Here is a 19,226-nt window from a genome sequence, read left to right on the forward strand (position 1 = left end):
TTCATCAAACTAATAAGCTTCTGCACAGCGAAGGAAACCATCAACAAAACCTAAAAAACAACTTACTGAATGGGAGAATATATTTGCAAATGATATATCTAATAAGGGGTTGATATCCAGAATATATGAGGAACTCATAAACTCAGTAACAAAAAAAATAAACAATTTGATCAAAAACGGGCAGCGAACATAAGGAGACATTTCTCCAAAGAAGACATACAGATGGCCAACAGACATGAAAAGATGCTCAGTGTCACTAATCATCAGGGAAATGCAAATCAAAACCAAAATGGGACACCACCTCACACCAGTCAGCATGGCTATTATCAAAAAGTCAACAAATAACAAGTGTTGGTGAGGATGTGGAGAAAAGGGAACCGCTGTGCACTGTAGGTGGGACCGCAAATTGGTGCAGCCTCTATGGAAAACAGTATGGAGTTTCCTCAAAAAACTGAAAATAGATCTACCATACAACCCAGCAATTCTACTTTTGGGTATTGATCTGAAGAAAACGAAAACACTAATTAGAAAAGATATGCACCCCTATGTTCACTGCAGCATTATTTACAATAACCAAAATAATGAAAGCAACCTAGGTGTCCATCAATAGATCACAGCATACAGAAAATGTGGTATATATACACGATGGAATACTACTCAGCAACAAAAGAGAATGAAATGTTGCCATTTGCAACAACACTGATAGACCTAGAGGGTATTATGCTAAGTGAAATAAGTCATACAAAGACAAATACTATACAGTTTCACTTACATGTCGAATCTAATAAAACAAATGCACAAACAAAGCAAAAATAGACTCATACAGTGATCAAACTGATGGTTGACAGAGGGTGGAGGATCAATGAAAAAGGTGAAGAAGAATATGCAAAGTCTGACAATTGAGTTCGTGAATTCATCCAAGAAAAAAGTGCTACATACTTCACTGCTGAATATCACTATGGTCACCTCTGAAGTACTCCCCTTGGGAAGCTATGCACCGACACCAGTGCCTAGTCCACCTTTCAAAGCAATTTTGGAACCCTTTTACTGGAATGGCCATCAGAGCTGTGGTCGTATTCCCTTGATGTCTTGAATGTCATCAAAATGTTTTCCTTTCAATATTTCCTTTATCTTTGGGTAAAGAAGTCATTGGGGACCAGATCAGGTAAGTAGGGAGGGTGTTCGAACACAGTTATTTGTTTACTGGCTGAAAACTCCCTCACAGGTAGTGCCGTGTGAGTTGGTGCATTGTCGTGATGCAAGAGCTATGCATTGTTGGCAAACAGTTCAGGTCGTTTTCGTCTAACTTTTTCATGCAGCCTTTTCAGCACTTCCAAATAGTAAACTTGATTAACTGTCTGTCCAGTTGGTACAAATTCATAATGAATAATCCCTCTGATATCAAAAAAGGTTGGCAACATCGTTTGACTCTTGATTTGGACTGACGGAATTTTTTTGGTCATGGAGAATTGGCTGACTTCCATTGTGCACTTTGACGCTTTGTTTCAGGGTCATATTTGTACACTGAAGTTTCATCACCAGTGATGAAAACATCATCTTGCCTCTCCGAAAAGTCTTGGCAAACTTCGAGTCTCCTTTGCTTTTGTTCATCAGTGAGCTCCTTTGGGACCATTTTTACATGCACCTTTCTCATGCCAAGATTTTCAGTTAAGATTTTCCTAACTATCAATGTTTACTTGGTCTGCTATGCTTCTCACAGTCACCCGACAATTTTGATGCACAATCCAATAAATTTTTGCAATGTTTTCATCAGTTCTGCTCATTCCTGGCTGCCCTGACCTCTCTTCATCAGTGACACGTTCTCTCCCCTCAGAAATCCATTTGTACATTGCCGTTTTCTTCATGGCATTATCCCCATAAACTTGAACCTCATTTCACTTCCACTCTTGCCAAGTTTAACAAGAAATTTAATGTTTGTTTGTTGCTCTAATTCAAGTTCAGACATTCTCGCAACGGCACACAAAAACACGCAACAATAAGGAATGCCACTCAGCAAGACACCACCACATATTGACACAAATACATCTGTGAGACACTGATATACCGAGTTTATGAAACCTTACTGAGCTATTTGTACAGTGCTGCCAATGTAAACTCACGGTGGCAAGTTCACGAACTTAATTGTCACACCTCATAGTCAATAATATTGTGGTACGTTTGCACAGTGACAGATTACTAGACTAAGTGTGGTAAACAAATTGTAAAATATATAAATGTTGAATCACTGTATTATACGTGTGAAACTAATATAATATTATATACCAATTATACTTAGTAAAAAATAATCTGAAGCATTTTAAGTAAGTAGGAAAAAGGTTTCTTTTCTAATATTTGCTCACATATTTATCATTTCTGATGCTATTCAGCCCTTCCTGGAAATCCAAGTTTCCATTTGTTATCATTTCCCTTTAGCCTAAAGAATTTCTTTTAACTTTTTTACCCTGCAGGTCTGCCGGTATCAAAACTTTCTAAATTGTCTTTTATCTAAAAAATGTCTTTATTTTACTATTTGCTTTTGGGAAATAATACCTAATGGAAATATGATTTAAAGCAAAACAAATAACATGAAATTCATAACATATGTAAAAGTAAAATGCATAACAACAATAACAAAAAATAGGACAGGATATGCAGAAATACACTGTTGTATATTAAGTGTTATAATGCCAATTCAAAGTAAACTATGATAAGAACGCATATTATAACCCTCGAACAACCTTTAAAAAAAATAGTTCTAGCTAAAAAGCCAATAGAGGAGATAAAAAGAAACGCTAAAACATACTTGATTAATCCAAAAGAAGGCAGACAATGAGAGAAAAAGTAAAAAGACAATAGGTTAGACAAAATGAAAACAAAATCATGGACCTAAAATCAAACTTAACAGTAATTATATGTAAATAGACTAAACACTCAAATTGAATAGCAGATATCGTCAGAATATGCAAATAAAAATAAGATTAAACTATACACTATTTATATAAGATACTTTTAAATGTAAACACATATTAGGTTCCAAGAAAACCATGCAAAGATTAATCACAGGAAAGATACATTAATATCAAAGTAGATTTTAAGACAGAAAGCATTAGCATAGGTAAATTAGCATTTATCATTACAAAATGATAAATGTTCAATTCATTAAGAAGACAGGCACCTCACAACAGAGTTTCAAAATTCATGAAGCAAAAATCGACAGGAATAAATTGCAAAAAAGACCAATTTATGGTTAATCACTGAAGATTTTAACACTCAAAAAAATCAATAAGGATACAGAATAGATGAAAAACACTACCAACCAATTCTACCTAATTAATATTTATAAAACACTATACCCCAAAACAGTATATACATTCTTTCAAGTATATATAAAATATTTATCAAGGGAGACCATACTTTGGGCTATAAAACAAGTCTCAGAAAATATAAAAAAAAAACACACCTTACAGAGTATTTTGTCAGTTGACAACTGTAATCAAATTATAAGCTAATAACTGGAAAATTTCCAAATGTTCATTACATGCTTCTAAATAATCATTGGTCAAAGAAAAATCCCAAGGGATATAAGAAAAATATTTTGAAGTGAACGATAGTGAAAATATTTCAAAATTTATGAGATGCAGCTAAAGTATCTTAAACTACCAAACATTGCTGAAATAAAGACCTTTAAAAAATGGAGAGATAAATGGGAAGAATCAATATTGTTCAATATTTATTTTCCCACAAACTAGATCTATTGATTTACAACAATCCTAATCAATATCCTAGCATGATTTTTTTTAAAAAAGAAATCAACAAGTTGATTTTAAAATTTACTTGAAAAGTTAAAGTACCTTTAATAGACAAGACAATTTGAAAATGAAGAACAAATCAGACTTTATCTTATTTCACAACTTATTGTAAAGCTACAATAATAATAACAGCATAATATTAGAGTAGAATAGATACATAGATCAGTGGAGTAGAACAGGGAATCCAGAAATACACTGATTATTTTATGGTAGTTGATTTTTATGAAAGTACCAGAGCAATTATTCACTGCAGAATAGAAAGTTTTTTCAACAAAATCTTGAAACTATCCATCTGAAAAAGAAAAAACAATCCTCAACACTTACTTCATTATATATATATATATATATATATATATATATATATATATATATATATATATATATTTATGTATATATATGTATGTGTATATATACATATATATTTATATATGATTATTAAAATAATCATAAACGCTAGAACTATAAAGCTTCTTGTAGACAAGACAGGGACATATCACAACTGGATGGTAGGCAACGATTTCTAAGACAGGATAGGGAAAGCATGATACATATTTTTAAATACTGATAAACTGAATTTCATCAAAATTGAAAAAAAAACACAAAACTTCTGCTCAAAAGACACTGTTACAAAAATAAATAGTGAGCCACAATGTAAGATATATAAATGTCGAATCACTATGTTATATATATGAAACTAATGTAATATTGTATACCAACTTAATATACTTAATACAAAAATAATCTGAAGCCTTTTAAATAAAAAGGAAAATTTTCTTTTCTGGAATAAAATATTTCAACACATAAATGTGACAAAGGATTTGAATCCAGAAAATTAAAGAGCTCATAGAACTCAATACTAAAAACACAAACAACCAAGCATTTTTTTAATGATCACACGACCTGAATAGACTGTTCATAAAAGAAGACACACAAATGGCCAAAAGCACATGAGAAGGTGTTATCAGGAAAATTCGAATTTAAAATCACAATTAGATTACACTCCACGACCACTAGAATGACTAAGACGAAAAAGGCAAACAATACCAAACACTGGTGAGGATATGGAGCAACTGGCACTCTCATACATTGCTGGTGGGAGTATAAATGGTGCTACTGTCTTGGCAATCTGCTTGGAAGTCTAAAAAGAGAAACATCCATCCATCCTATGATATGCAATTCAATTTCTAGGTATGTACTCGAGACAAATGGAAATCTAGATTCACAAAACATACATAAAAGAATGTTCACAGCAGCTTCTTCTTAATAGACAAGACCCAGAGAATGATTAACCACATGGGGTCTGGTTACCAAATGGAATACTCCTCAACAATAAAAAGGAACAAACACCTGATACACATAACAACATTAATGAATCTCAAAACATTTGCTGTGTGAAAGAAGCCAGACATAAGTGTATATATCGATGATTCCATTTATACAAAGTAATAGAACTAGCAAAAGAAATCTATGGTGATGGAAGTCAGAACAGTGGCTGCCTCTAGGGGATGGGAAAGGATAAACCAGGAAAGAGTACAAGGTGGTTTAAAATGTGCGTTGTATTATTATTCAGATATGGTGAGACCAACAGATCAGGAAATGACTGCCATTAAAAACATGGTTACTCACAGTTCCCAACAGGAGGGGCACCTCATGCCAGCTGGGCCACATGGGGAAGCCCTGAGTAGTGTAATGTACCCCTCTTGTTGTAACAAACCATCTCTTCAAAACTCACCAAACACATGCAACTTATCTCTCACAATTTGCTCTTCTGATATCTAGTAAATGTAACTCTTTGTCCTAAATTCCCTAATATTGCTGAGACTCTGAAGGGTATTTGCAAACAGTATGGATCTAGGCTTCTTCATTGCTTCTGGAATCTTTCTGGCTCTAACATCAAGGTTAGGAACTTGAGGCTCGGGCAGGGCTGGGGAGTATGCGACCTGTGTCCTTCAGGGGCCGTGGAGCAAATACGTGAGTGAAGTGTCATCCTATTGGGCATAAGTCAAAGTGACCTCTAAGAGCAGAATTTCATCCAATTCTTATGTATTAGCTAAAAATATGTGTATGTCAGCACACACTCTGAGAGAAGATATTTGCAATATAAATATTTGGCAAAGGACTAGTATCCAGAATATCTAATGAATTTCTAAAAATCTATAGGAGAAAAAACCTAGATAGAAAAACCCAATAAGAAGATGGACAAAAAATGAACACTTAACCAAAGCAAATTAAAGAAAAACCATACACTTAAGATTTCATTGTGTATTAATTATGCTACAATGTTTTAAAAACGAAACAAAAAATTAGAAGAAAAGAACGAGGAGGAGGAACTACTTAGTGAAACTCTTGGAAGGACATTAACCTTGGCTCAGGAGCAGGAAAACTGGCTGCTGAGGCTCCACGTGGTCCTGTATTTTCCTTTGCCCTTGGTGTATGGGGCAGCAGTAGGCAACAGGTCAGGGTGTGTTTTGTCTTTGTAATCTAGCACAGAAGCCAGATCGGTTATGACCCAATCCACATAAACCAGGAAAGAACCAACCTGGTTTCATTCGTCCCCAGGTGACAGTCATTGTAAGAGGCTGAAAGAGATCTGAAACCAAAAGTTTGGTCCAAACCAAGTCTTTGGGCCTCTGCTCTTGACAAATGTGTCTCAAGCAAACAAGAACTCACAGAGCGCGGTCTCTCAGTCAGATATTTTGGGACCCTCTGAAAACGTCCTGTTCCACCTTCCTTGAATATCTAAGACTTGACCAGTCCTGGAAAAGCTTTCATTTGTCATAGTTTCTACTATGGAAAACTTACTTTCACTTCTTTTCAAGTGATTAGACATCCTGAAAATGACTAAACCACCATCCTTTGGACTCATGGACACATAAACAAACTGATGGCATCACTTTGAAAAGCATGCACCTTACCAAGATAAAGACATACATATTTATGTTTCTAAAACATGAGTAATGAAAGGGATTTCACCAAGAATATTACATTATGTAGCTAATTTTTATTAATCTGTTCTGATAAAGAAAACAGAGATGTTTTAAAAAGAAATTCCCAAATGCAAATATTCACAACCATCGGATGGGACCATTATTTCCTTAACATTAGCAAACATCAAGTTACCCTATGTTGCTTTACAACAAAACAAAGCAAAACACAACAAAAAAGACAAAACCATATGTAAAGCAGCTGATTGGGAGGAGGAGAAAGAAAGGAAATAGACTAGAAGCATCTATTTGAAGATAAGTTAAGAGGAGGAAAAGGCAAAAAATTATTAGACGGATTTTGTACTTTCTGGTACCTCTCAAGCAAATCGCTACAGGAAAACAGAGAGGGTCCTGGTTACAGCTGTTATTTTTGGGAAACAAAGATTTTTAGCCCTTTAAATAATGCCACAAAAATGGACACCCCCCAAAGTCTAATTTTAGTCTACTAGATGAGTCGTTCTCTGATGTTAGTTTTCATCAACCATCAAAATGAAAAAATAAAACAAAGAACTTTGGGGGACCCAGAAAGGATTGCCAACATTAGATCTGGACATGAAAAACAATGAAAGAAAGGTACCATCTCCCAATATCATTTTGTGGTCATCATTTACTAATATTACCATAGTTTTAGCACCAAAAGAAGTATGACAAACACAATCTTAGAATATAAATTATGCAATATATAGCTTTGAAAATACACATCACACTGTACTTTTCTCATTTCACTGCAGATCAGTGAACTTTATAGGGAAGCACTGGCCGGCAGGCCCTAAGTTTTTACTTGGCCAAGGCAGCGAACATGTGAGTGAAGGGTTTGGACTAGACTCTCCCATCCATTGGCCCATTTTATCAAGCCCCAAACCCCCCCATCTTCCCACTCATCTTCAACAGATAATGGAAGCCATTTGGCAGAACTTGCTCAGCTCCCTCCCCCTATCTGGCCCCCATCAAAAGACTCATCTTTACCTACACTTCCTCTTGGCTCCTTCCTTCCGTTTTCAGTAGTAAAGGTTTCTTCCACTTGGGTCCACAGTCTTCTGACTCCTCAGGGATGCTAAATCCACCAGCAATCCCCTTACCAGCTATAGGGGATTAAAATTCTTTGACATTCCTCTTACTGAGGGGTGGGATCTATGCACCCTTCCCTTAGATCTGGCTCAGCTCTGTGACTGTTTTAACCAATAGAATATTGGTCGTGCTGGTCCAGTTTCCAGTCCAGGCCTTCAGAGAGATATAGGCAGCTTCCTCTTCCTGTGTCTTGGAACACTCCCTCTAGGAGCCCTGGGCTGCCACATAGGAAGTCGGTAACCCTGACACCACGATGCTGGGGAAGCTTCAGTTGAGGGCACTGGTCATGCCTTGGGGCTTCCTGACTAGACCAACCATCAGCTGAATAAATACTAACAAGCGACCCCAGTTAATGTCATGTAGGCAGGAGAACTGCCTAGCTGAGCCCTGCTCAAACTGTTAACCCATAAAACCACACCTCAAGCCAACAAATTTCAGTTTCTTTCTTTCATTTTTGTTGTTGTTGTTGTTTAATACAACTACAGATAACCAGAACAGGAATATCTTCAAGATCTCTGTCTCTCTTCTAGCTATTTTCCTTGGAATACAAATATAAACATATTCAACATATTCTGGCCTAGCCTTATCAACATATTCTGGCCCAGCCTTATCAAAATTTCTCATTTTACCCTAAATACCCTTTATTTTTTCTTTCATCTGTGCACCCACCTTTCATTCTCCATCTTTCTGTAATGGTGTCTTTTCCTTAACCATGCCAATAAAATTATTTTTGCCAAGATCTATGACATTTAGGTTTTGCCCACTAGTGAATTATGGGCTCTTACCTTACTTGCCCTCTGTGTCACATGATAATCCCAGACTCTCTTCTCCCCTGGTCTCCTCAGCACCACTCCCTCTTGCTTTTCTTCTTATCTTCCTAGTAACTCTTTTTCCTCTGATCTTTTCTCAGCTGCCTATGCCTTAAATATTGAGATTTTCCCCAAGGTTCTCTTCTCCACTTGTCTCTTCCCTCCATGCTTTTCAAAGTCATCGTATCCAACCTACATCCATGCTTCAAACAGATGCTGCATCCTGATGGCTCTGAGTCTATATTTCTAGCCCAAATGTTTCTCTAGAACCTAAGGGCCAACTCCCTACTGGGCAGCTAGCTCCATTTACACCAGGAGGTATTCAAACTCAACAAGAGCAAAACCTCCCCCTGCCAGACTGCCAGTCCACTGGACTTCCTACTGAGTTGATACTTGAAAGTTACACTTGACTCCTCCTTCAGCTGTGCTCATACTGATTCTACCTACTTAATACACATACGATTGGCTTATTCCTTCCTATCCCATTTCTAACAACACCACAGTTCAAGATTTCATCTTTTCTTACTACAGACTCCTCTGGCTTCCAGATTCAACTCACTTTCTAATGTTCTCCTACAGTGTTCATTCTAAGGTATAAATCTTATATCACTCCTTTGCTAAAATCCTTTAGTGCCTCCCCAGCAGTTTGGGTTAACTTCAAATTTCTTAACATGACACAACCAGTCCTTACCTACTACTTCTTATCTCTTGCCTCCTTCCACTTGTGGAAGGCCAATCATGTGAAAATACTTCCATAGCCAATCATGTGAAAATACTTCCAGTTCTGTAAATTCACCGTACTTTCTCATAATGCCAGCCTCTGTACCTGCTACTCCCACCATGTAAAACATCCCTCGCTGAGTTCTAAACCAAATTAACAGCAACTTTTGGCTTCAAACTAAATTTCTCTCTCACCGTCTCAAGAAAGCTGTCCCTGCCCCTTCATTCTGTTGTAGGTAATGTTCCTAGTGTGCTGTATGTTCCTCTCTATCGTGACACGTATTAAAACACAGATTTCTATTTAATAGTTGCTTATTTAGAAGTCTGTCTGAGCACTAGACTAAGATCCCTTGAAGGTGAGGATTTATTTTTTATCGCAGGTCTCTCCAATCATATTCTGGCACACAGTAGATACTCACAGCTACCTGTTGAGTGACTAAGTGACTGAATGAGTGGCATGTATTTAGCTGCCAGATATACCAGTTTCACACGGACTTTTAACAATATTACAAAAAATTATGAAATTCATGAAAGCAATTTCTTCCTACCAACACGTAATGCTAGAAAGAGCTGTATCAAAATTCACCTTCTCAGCTTTTCCTTGCTTGAATGAAGAAGAGAAATCTTCTTGCTTTTCCCAAAATCAGACAACGGCGTGTTTAATTGAAGCCCAATGTCATTTCTTAGAGAGTCAGAGCTAGAAACAAGAGAAAATCATACTATACATTGAAGAGGAAAATTGTCAGGCAATATTAAACAATAAGCACCGGTACACTAGTCAAGGTGTGCTTCTCTAAGTCTCTTGCTTCATACAAAGATGCAGTAAATATCAAATCACTTTACCTTACATGTTTGGTGCAGAATATTTTATTTCAAAATTTCAAAAGAATTTATTATCAAGATCATCATAAATTCAATGGCTGATCAAAATTCTAAAATATACTGATAAACAGATACAAGCAGGCTTAAAATAATCCCACCTCACTGATTACAGCTATCCCAAATCATACAACTTATCTAAAGGTGCATTACGGGAAAAAAGAACAAAGGATAAAAGGGCCCAAGTACACTATGCCAAGTTGATCAGCAAAGGGTAGGTTACTTCCATATCAAAATCCGTCAATTAACGGACATTTTCTAGCTCTACCATTCTTCTAGAACTTTTCCAGGCATTTTGATTGACTGATTTGATTGAATTTTTTTTTAATTTCCCTAAGAAACTTACAAACTAATTTCTTTTTATCCCAAGGGACATAGCTTGGTTTGAAAGTTCACTCTGTAGTGCTAGGATTCTGAGGAAAAACAAAGATTCAAGATGAGTGGGGCTCAAAAAGCAATTGCAAATAATACAAGAATATCACAAAGCCTTCCAAAAACCTTTCCCAACCTCATATTCCAGTTAAGGTTTAACACAGTAAATCTCTTTGAGGTTAAAACATTAAATAAAATCAAGAAAGCTGGCGCTCTCTCTGTACTGCTTAAGTGAGTGCATCTTTGGTTTAACCACACTTATTGGTTGCCAAGTCTCCTTCTTGTTTAAAATAGTAGACAGTCGCATTTCTACAAATAGTAGACGGTCACATACTACAAATTCCAATAGTGACTGACTCACAATTTCCACGATCACCATCCATGTCCTCAGTAGTTATGTCTATTGTTTGTAGCCTTATGCTCTATTCAAAACCTCCTTGGAAGTCAGTTTAAAGTGAAGGAAAGAAATTCACGAAAACTCAGTTTCTATAAGCACACAATGCTACCATTAGAAGGGTCTGACCTCCAGTTCAACTGCCTATCCAATGCAGGTTTGAATGCTGTCTGATATAGAGAAACACAGATGGAGAGAGATAACTTTTTAAGGGTTATTTTCAATAATTGGGGGGATAGGTTAATGAGTTCAAAAAAGATAAGGGAGAATAATAGTGGTAGGTGGGTAATAGCCGAGGCTGCTCTTATCTGTTTAAATATTGGAGTTTGTGTAAAATTTTTGTTTGAAGAAAAGAGTCTACTGTGTTATTATGAAAATTTGAACACCACTTCTATCATTTAACTTTGATTAGTGATAATCTAGACTCTACTTTAACACGTCCAGTGACGGGGAACTTACTACCTTACAATTCACCCTGGTCCCTGTGAACAACTATGATTGTCATGAAGTGCTTCCTTATATTGCATTGAGTACTTTGTAATGTGTACCCTTTGTCCCAGCTCAGGATTCTGAAACACAGGAAAAGTTGCATCATCCCTCTTCCAGAAAATAGCCTCTTCTGTCTTTTACATCACCCCCAGCACTTGAGCTAGTGTTCCACAATAATTAAGTTCTCCATAAATCTCTTAATAAAATGTACACAGTAAAAATTGCTCTTTTGAAAAAGTAAAAAATAAAAAAATAAAAAAAAAACTAACCAAGCAAATAGATCAGTAGAAAAATATCCCAGGTGTTCACTGCTGGACTTCTGCAGGGGCAATCCAGATTGCTCAGGCTTCATAGAGTTTTCATTCTTAACTGAAAGTTTTAAAAGGGGGACGATTTTAATTCAAAAATCAGTGGTGCTGTTGATGTTCATCACACACACACACCCTAATCAACAGCAGTTGTCACATTTTACTCAATAGATTTTACAAAGCAGTATCCTGAAAATAGAAAACAATTTATAGATTTCAGCCTGTGAAGCATGAAGCCACCCAGGTTAGAAAGCAAAATTAAAAGACTACATACTATTAACCCCAGGACATCCTCTTTCAACTGGCTTCTGGAAACTTAGTCACTGGTTTGCTTAAACCACATGCAACTAAGTTTACCTAAGTTCTTATTTATAGATAAATAGTATGAGACAGAAATATGTATGAGTCTTCAGTAAGCAGCTGCATTGTCAAAATATGGCATCTGATGGTTTTGTTGAAGATGTTTTGGTTTGGGGAGTGTAGCTTTGTTTTCTTGCAGCTGCTCATCCTTGGAGCAAAATTGAGACGACTGGAAACAGACGTGGTTATGACCAATAGGAAGGGTGCTAGACAGGTGGTGATGAGCAGCTGCTCTATTTCTACTGAGACTCAAATAAGAAGAGTTTGCAGAAAGAACTTGGTCACCACGGTGAGCCATTCCAGGAAGAACTCCGAAACTGCAGGGGCTGGGAGCCAATGGAATGTTACAAAACGGACTTACTAACCTTTCCTGCATAGTAAAAAAGAACATAAAAAAAAGGAGGGGTGTACTGAATCCTGTATCATCTGAAGTGTGAACTTATACAGGATAATCCTGAAAGTGTTTTTCAGGCCCATTTTCAGAAAAATATCACCTTATTTTTAAAATATTTCCTAGCTAGTAATCCAGGCCTAGAAAAACCATAAATAGTCACTGACCAACAATGATTCCAGCAGAATTTAATTTCAGAAATTGGAGCCTGTCCTTTCACAAGACAAATTAAAGCTAATTTAATTAGCTTAAGTGTTTAGATGCTGGCAATACACATAATACAGAAGAGGCGAAGAGTTTAGACATGTTAGGTCTAATTGAAGCACAGACATTATCTATGTCTAAAAGACGTAAAAGTGAAAGGATAACCACTCTATTAACTTAAAGAAGTAAAATAATTTATAAGCAAGTGTTCTGCAAAGCACAAAGTATGACAGGGTCAAGGTCAGTGGCCCTGGCTTTTAGATAATCATACACGGACACAGCATGATTAATTCCACTTTGATGACTAAGACATGATGGCAATCATTAGGCTACCAAAAGCAAAGTAACAATCCCACTATCAGAAAACAACCCCTACATCTACTACAACACTGTACTGGGTCGTGTATAACACATTTTAATCCCCATAAGACATAAATTTTTTCTTCCCAGGTAGAGAGCAAGCTTCCCTTTCTTCACACTTGTTTTCCTCAGACTGTGATTAATAAGGATTACTTGTTCTTTATAGTACACACAGCAACCATTAATCCTTTGCAAATAAAAGGCTTAAGTGGAAACCCAACTTTAAAAGGTATAAATACAGTTTTTGTAGTATTTTAATCAGCATTTTTCAAACTTTTGGAAATTGGTTTTTCACTCACCAGTATTTGAGAAATATGTTTTCCAGTATTTTACCACAATACTCAGTTTCTCCACTGTCAGTGGTTCAGTTAAAGTAATATCAGCTCCGTGCCCTGAAATACAACCTAAGCATTTTGTATTAAATATTGACCTATGGTTTCTATTTGGAAGAAAAAACAAATAATATATTCAATAGCACATACCTTTAAAATTTTCAGGGATTATAAAAACAAACACCAAATGTGTATTTTTCTTCTTGCCAAATCTGAGAGAAAAAAAAAAGTTAAAGTGAAGCAAAATTGTCATTCAAAAAATTGGTATTCAATAGTTTAGCTTATTAGGAATTAAACTCGAGTGATTTTCCTTTATTTCTTTAGAATCTAAAATGATGGCATTAATATAGAAATTTAGTACAAGTAGCATCTCAAATCAGTGAGGGTAAAGATGGACCCCCCTTTTTTTTTTTTTTTTTTTTACAACTTATAAGGATTGTATTTTTATTTCATACAATTGCATAAAGAGAATTCTGACGTGTGTGGCTCGGGTGGATAGTACAATTAGATTTTCTTGAGAAATACAAGGGAAAGAGATACTTAGCTAAAACTAATATTTACTCCATTTAACACTTTATTTATAAGAGATACTTAAGGTTCTCTATTTCATTTTAATAGACAAGGAAACCCAAATTCTGAGTCTTCAGTCAAACCCATGGCTTCTCTGAGCAGGAATTCACTTTGTTAATAAGAATAGTCCTTTTATGATTCATGTCTGTGGCAACCACGGATGTCTGTTCTTTACAACTGGGGAAGTGAGAGAACAGATGACTTTGTGAAAATAAACCTTTAATTTTTATAATAATTTTATATTTACAGGAAAAATATGAAAATAATAGCTTTCATGTATCCTAAACCCAATTTCCTGTATTGTTGCCATCTTACATTAGTATGGTATATTTTTCACAATTTATGAGCCAATATTGATACACTGTTATTAATTCAAATTCATACTTTATTCAGATTTTCTTAGTTTTTACTTATTGTACTTTTTTTTTTCCTCTTCCAGGATACCACATTACATTTAGTCATCATGTCTCCTTGGTCTCCTTTAGATTGTGACACTTTTGCTGACTGTTTATTTTTTTTTTTATGATCTTGTAGTTTCAAGCATAGTGCTCAGGAATTAGGTAGAAGGTAAGATGGACCGTTTTGGTTTTTTTTTCTTGCTTTAGAATAAATGAGCCTAAATCTTATCCAGCTTCTTGATCTAACCACCAATATACGAGACATTTAAGGAAAAGAGGAATATTTTAAAGAATGCTATGAGGGTGAAATGAGCAAAATCCAGAGTGTGGGAATTCTGTAAGAAAAATAACCCTTTTTAAAAACATATATAAAGAGCAAGATAAAAAATTAGAAAAAAAAAGTAAATAAAAAGTAAATCCTGATTTGTAGAAACTAGCAGTTTAAAAAAGAAAACAAGAAATTTCAACATTTGGATATTTGACAACATTAAGGAATTTTATTAATTTTTAGGTGTGATATTGGTATCATGGCTATTTTTTAAGACTCCTTATCTTAGAGGGTACTTATTAAAATATTCTGGATGAAACGACATGGTATCTTAGATTTGCTGAAAATAATCCCCCAGTGAGCAGGGGTGGAAGGACAGGAAGGCTGGGGGAGGGCAGAGATGAAACAAGCCTGGCCATATGTTGATAACTATTAAAGGTACATTATGGGAACACGGATGTCCATTATGCTAGTCTTTCTACTTTTATACACTTGAAATTTTCCAAAATAAAACTTAAATTGTGGCATTATTAACTATACTTAGGAGTTCAGTAAGTGGGAATTTCTGATAATTTGATGGATACAGAGCATTGACAGTAGCTAGAAGAAAATGATTTGCCAAGGAGACTATTACTGTGAACCCAACTTTAAAGAGGAGAGTTAAAACTGCCTTTCAGAAAAGCAAACTGCTCTTAAATATGTAAAGCATCATTTATTAGTATGTGGTTATATACGGTTATTATTTATTCCTTAAAACAAGACCCGGAAGAAACTCCACTGTATACTATCATTAGATTATCTTATATATGCATTTGAAGATAAATATACATTACTCTATATATGACTCAGATATATAAATTGGTTCTAATGTAATTTATGAGTAACTTATATATCAGTCATTTACACAGTATTGAGAACCTACTGCATGCCAGACTCTGTGCTAGGCTCTGGGGGACACTGTGAATAGACAGAGACAGACATGGTCCCTGCTCTCACGGAGTTAACGGTTTCTTGGGGAGGACAGACATTGAACAAATTACTGTAGATAATTAAGTAAGTGGCCAAATACGTGCCCAGTGCTGTGAAGGAAAAGCTGCAGGGTCCAATGGAAGCACATACCTGGGCACCAACCTACTCTGCAGCCTCAGGGAGGCTTTCTGGCAGAAATGCCCCAGCCGCTGGCCAGGAGTTAAGCCACCTGAATGGTGGTGGCTGGGGGAAGGGAGGAAGCAGACACCTAAGTACATTCTGGGCAAAGGGAACAACAGATGCACAGCTCTTGGGGTATAGAGACCAGGTGAGTTGGAGAAAGTGAAAGAAGTCCAAAATGGCTCTAGCACAGAGCATCTTACGGAGAGACACAGAGATGAGGCCAGTAGGGCTGGAGTCTGATTACTGTAGCCCTTTTAGGTCAAAGTAGATTTGATATTTAATCATAATGGGTAATGGGAAACTATTAAGCTTGAGAGTAATGTGATTATATTTGCGTGTTAGAAAGACCACTCTGCCTGTGGTGGGATGGACTGAGGGTGGCGGGCAGAGAGTGGATTTTAGAGCACACACTGCAGTTATCCGGGCGCGAGCTGATGGTAGACCAGAGTAGGCATACCCAAGAACTTTCTTTAAAAAACAAATAATTCATAATATTTGCTAAGTTAATTACTTCAAATAAATAGGATGTTGCTAAAATTCACCTAATTGAGGTCTATTCAGACTTAATTCTATTCTATGAATCCTGAGGAGTTTGGGCCGAAAGAGAAGGCAAAAATGTATGCTTTCTACAAGGAAATGAGAAGCTCAGGCAGAAGTACTACCACCCACATAGACATGTTAGAGGGGAGGCTAGGATGTGACTAGCAGACTGAATGTGGTAAGAAAGGCACATTAGGATACTGGTGCCGTAGGGCCCCGGGGGAATGGAGTGAGAAGAACGATGCCTGCCACAATGTAAGCACTGCAAATATAGTTTTTAAGTGATGAAAAAATACAAGGTATAATAAAGGTATGGATGAGGAAAGAGGGGTAGGAGGGGGAAATGGACTAAACAGGTAAGACCACTGAAAGAAACTTGTTGGGTAGTTTAGTCCAACTTTTGAAATAAAGATATGCTTTTCAGATTCACCACAAGTAAATTAGCAGAAGTTAAAATGCTCTAGAATTAAAGAATTTTAAAAAACAGATCTTTACTTTTAGAAATAATCTTGCATCTTTTTTTATTTTAAATTTATTTTATGGATACAAAAATAGGTTAGATTTGGATATATGGACATATATGCCCTAATGGCATTCACATTTCAAGCTTTACATCAGACAGAATTGGAATCCCTAGATTTTGTCATTAGCACAGAACCAATACCAACCCAAAGACTTCCCCTGCCAGTGAAACCCTAATTGTAACACTGTACAGAAGTCCTGCAATCAATAGTTCCCAGAATACAATAATGCTCTGGTCTTAAGCTCACCTGCTCATTCACATTCACTACAAATCAATAGTTTCTAGTGTCCAGGATCACCACACCGCCTCCACCCTCACCCCCTGTAAAACAAACAAACAAACAAACAAAAACAAAAAAAACCCTTTTTTTTTTTTAAATTTTAAAGAGTCATTTTTCTAATGAATGAATGTTCCTTAAAAGAAACACCCCAGCTCATACCTCTTCTTCCATATAACAAGACCAAATTTGAGGTTCTGAGACCTTATGAGTACCTTTCTCAACTGAAGTCTCTTGGGTTTTAAAAATTTGCATTTCTCCTCATGTTTCACAGAATAGACTATTTAAATTTCATGATGGTTCCTGAGACTATGCTCCACATACAAAACTGAATATTGATATTGAAGTGTCCCTTTCTATGCCTGTCTCCAGTACTCGCCGGAACTGGAGGCAGCTGTAAGCTCACAGTGCAGCAGTACCCATTCCCAGCCTTGCCCCCATCCCCACCTCTGGTCCCTGGTAGCTGGAGGGGGGCGGGGGAAGATCATATAAAAGTATTTTGAGCTAAGCTGCACATTCTGCTGACCAAAGAGCCTCAGGAAAGCCCTGGCCTCTGAAATCTATCATGTAATAAGATGATCAAAGGGTGCTTATAAGTCCCTATGAAGCTGGGGGAAATTGCTAAACTCCCTTTAGAGCTACAAGGACTTCTAGGGACAAAAGCCAATGTCATTTTGGGGTTACAGCCTTCTTGAGTACACTTATCCATTATGCTGTCTGTGGCCCAATGCAGCCAAACTAACCTGGTGTGGCCTATTTGGGACTTGTAGCAAATAATGTTCTTTGTTAATTAAATGATTAAAATAATCATTTTCAGTAAAATAATTGAGAGTTTTACTATAAATTTGAAAACAGTGAGTTCACTTTGCTACTAATAAGGCACCTGCAATAAAATATGCTCAAGTTCTGACTTTATTCTGGTCAAAGTGAAGATGGGCAAGCCCTGCCCCAACTGCGTATGCTGTTTCTCGCAAGAGCGCCTGCTGCGAACCTCCTAAGTCAGGGTCACCATACAGCATGATGCTAGAAATGATAAAGATCTAGATTTGTCCTCAGTTCCTATTTATACCCACCATCAATTTATAGACTAATGTTTTCAGTAAAACTACTTAGATGTTTGGTTGTTATTGTGTATATTGTCAAGTGTTCAGGGGACTAGGTCATACAAACTGGCTAATAAGATTTGCTGAGTTGCATGGTCAAGTCCAGGAAATTTTGGAATCAGGGACATAACTTGTTGGAACCCTGCGGCTCACAAGATTGAATTTTCTTAGTGAACTAGTAAGTTAACCAATTGAATAAGTGAAACTACATGGGGGAAAAGTGAAGTCAGAGCCAAACTTGTTTTGCAGACTGAGCAGATGGAACCACATTTTGCATTCCTTTCCTATTGCTGAAGTGCTCTGAGCTCATGAGAATCACAGAAGTTTAAGAACAGGAGAGACCGTTCATGGAATGGAAAATCGCAACTTCAGACAGGATCCAAACAATGTTGATGAGTTTGAAACATGTTTTAATTTTCCCTACCTGCCTTTGGAAGATAAAGTCTGAAGTATCAAGTGTCTGCTCTTTGCAAGTGGCTCAATTATGAGAACTGATCTAAGCCAAGAGTCAAATATCCCTGGAATTCTGAAGCAAACCATATGAATCTTAGGACAATCTTAAAATATTTTACCATTGGGTAGTGCTTCAGTGCATCGGGCTCAAAAAAAAAAAAAAAATGATTCATGAAATGAAATCTAATTAGAGACTACTATTAGGAATGTTAACCTATAATTGAGATGTACCATAACTCTTGAAAATGCTAGTCTGTAAAGTGCCATGATTAAAATTGATCAAAGATTAGCTCCAAGCTGAAAACATAGTTTTTCTCTAAGAATAAATTTAAGAATCTTTTTAAGGAGGCTGCTTACATTTTATTCTAAAATAAGTCTAATATTATAGTTACCAGGCTATACTTCATTTTCGTTTTCAATAGCAGTCTATATATCTTATAGATATATAAATTTATGATCATGT

The 19,226-nt window shown here is 36.3% G+C and overlaps 1 protein-coding gene across 4 annotated transcripts in view; it reads right to left on the bottom strand.

Annotated features, from left to right (window-relative positions):
- The window catches only part of SOHLH2 (spermatogenesis and oogenesis specific basic helix-loop-helix 2), a 50,029-nt gene that overhangs the window by 13,198 nt on the left and 17,605 nt on the right, over positions 1-19,226 (bottom strand). For 3 of the 4 annotated variants that reach the window (XM_019736534.3, XM_019736533.3, XM_074330019.2), the window contains exons 3-6: positions 13,630-13,691; positions 13,447-13,551; positions 11,794-11,893; positions 9,977-10,087 (exon numbers count right to left, since the gene is read on the bottom strand). In XM_019736534.3, coding sequence (XP_019592093.3) covers positions 9,977-10,087; positions 11,794-11,893; positions 13,447-13,551; positions 13,630-13,691 — 378 coding nt within the window. The remainder of the gene's footprint in view (positions 1-9,976; positions 10,088-11,793; positions 11,894-13,446; positions 13,552-13,629; positions 13,692-19,226) is intronic. The other variant, XM_074330018.2, reaches the window with a different exon arrangement.

The sequence above is a fragment of the Rhinolophus sinicus genome, chromosome 16 (genome assembly GCF_057876585.1).
Source record: "Rhinolophus sinicus isolate RSI-liver-muscle chromosome 16, RSI-T2T, whole genome shotgun sequence".
In the NCBI taxonomy this organism is placed as follows: domain Eukaryota; kingdom Metazoa; phylum Chordata; class Mammalia; order Chiroptera; family Rhinolophidae; genus Rhinolophus; species Rhinolophus sinicus.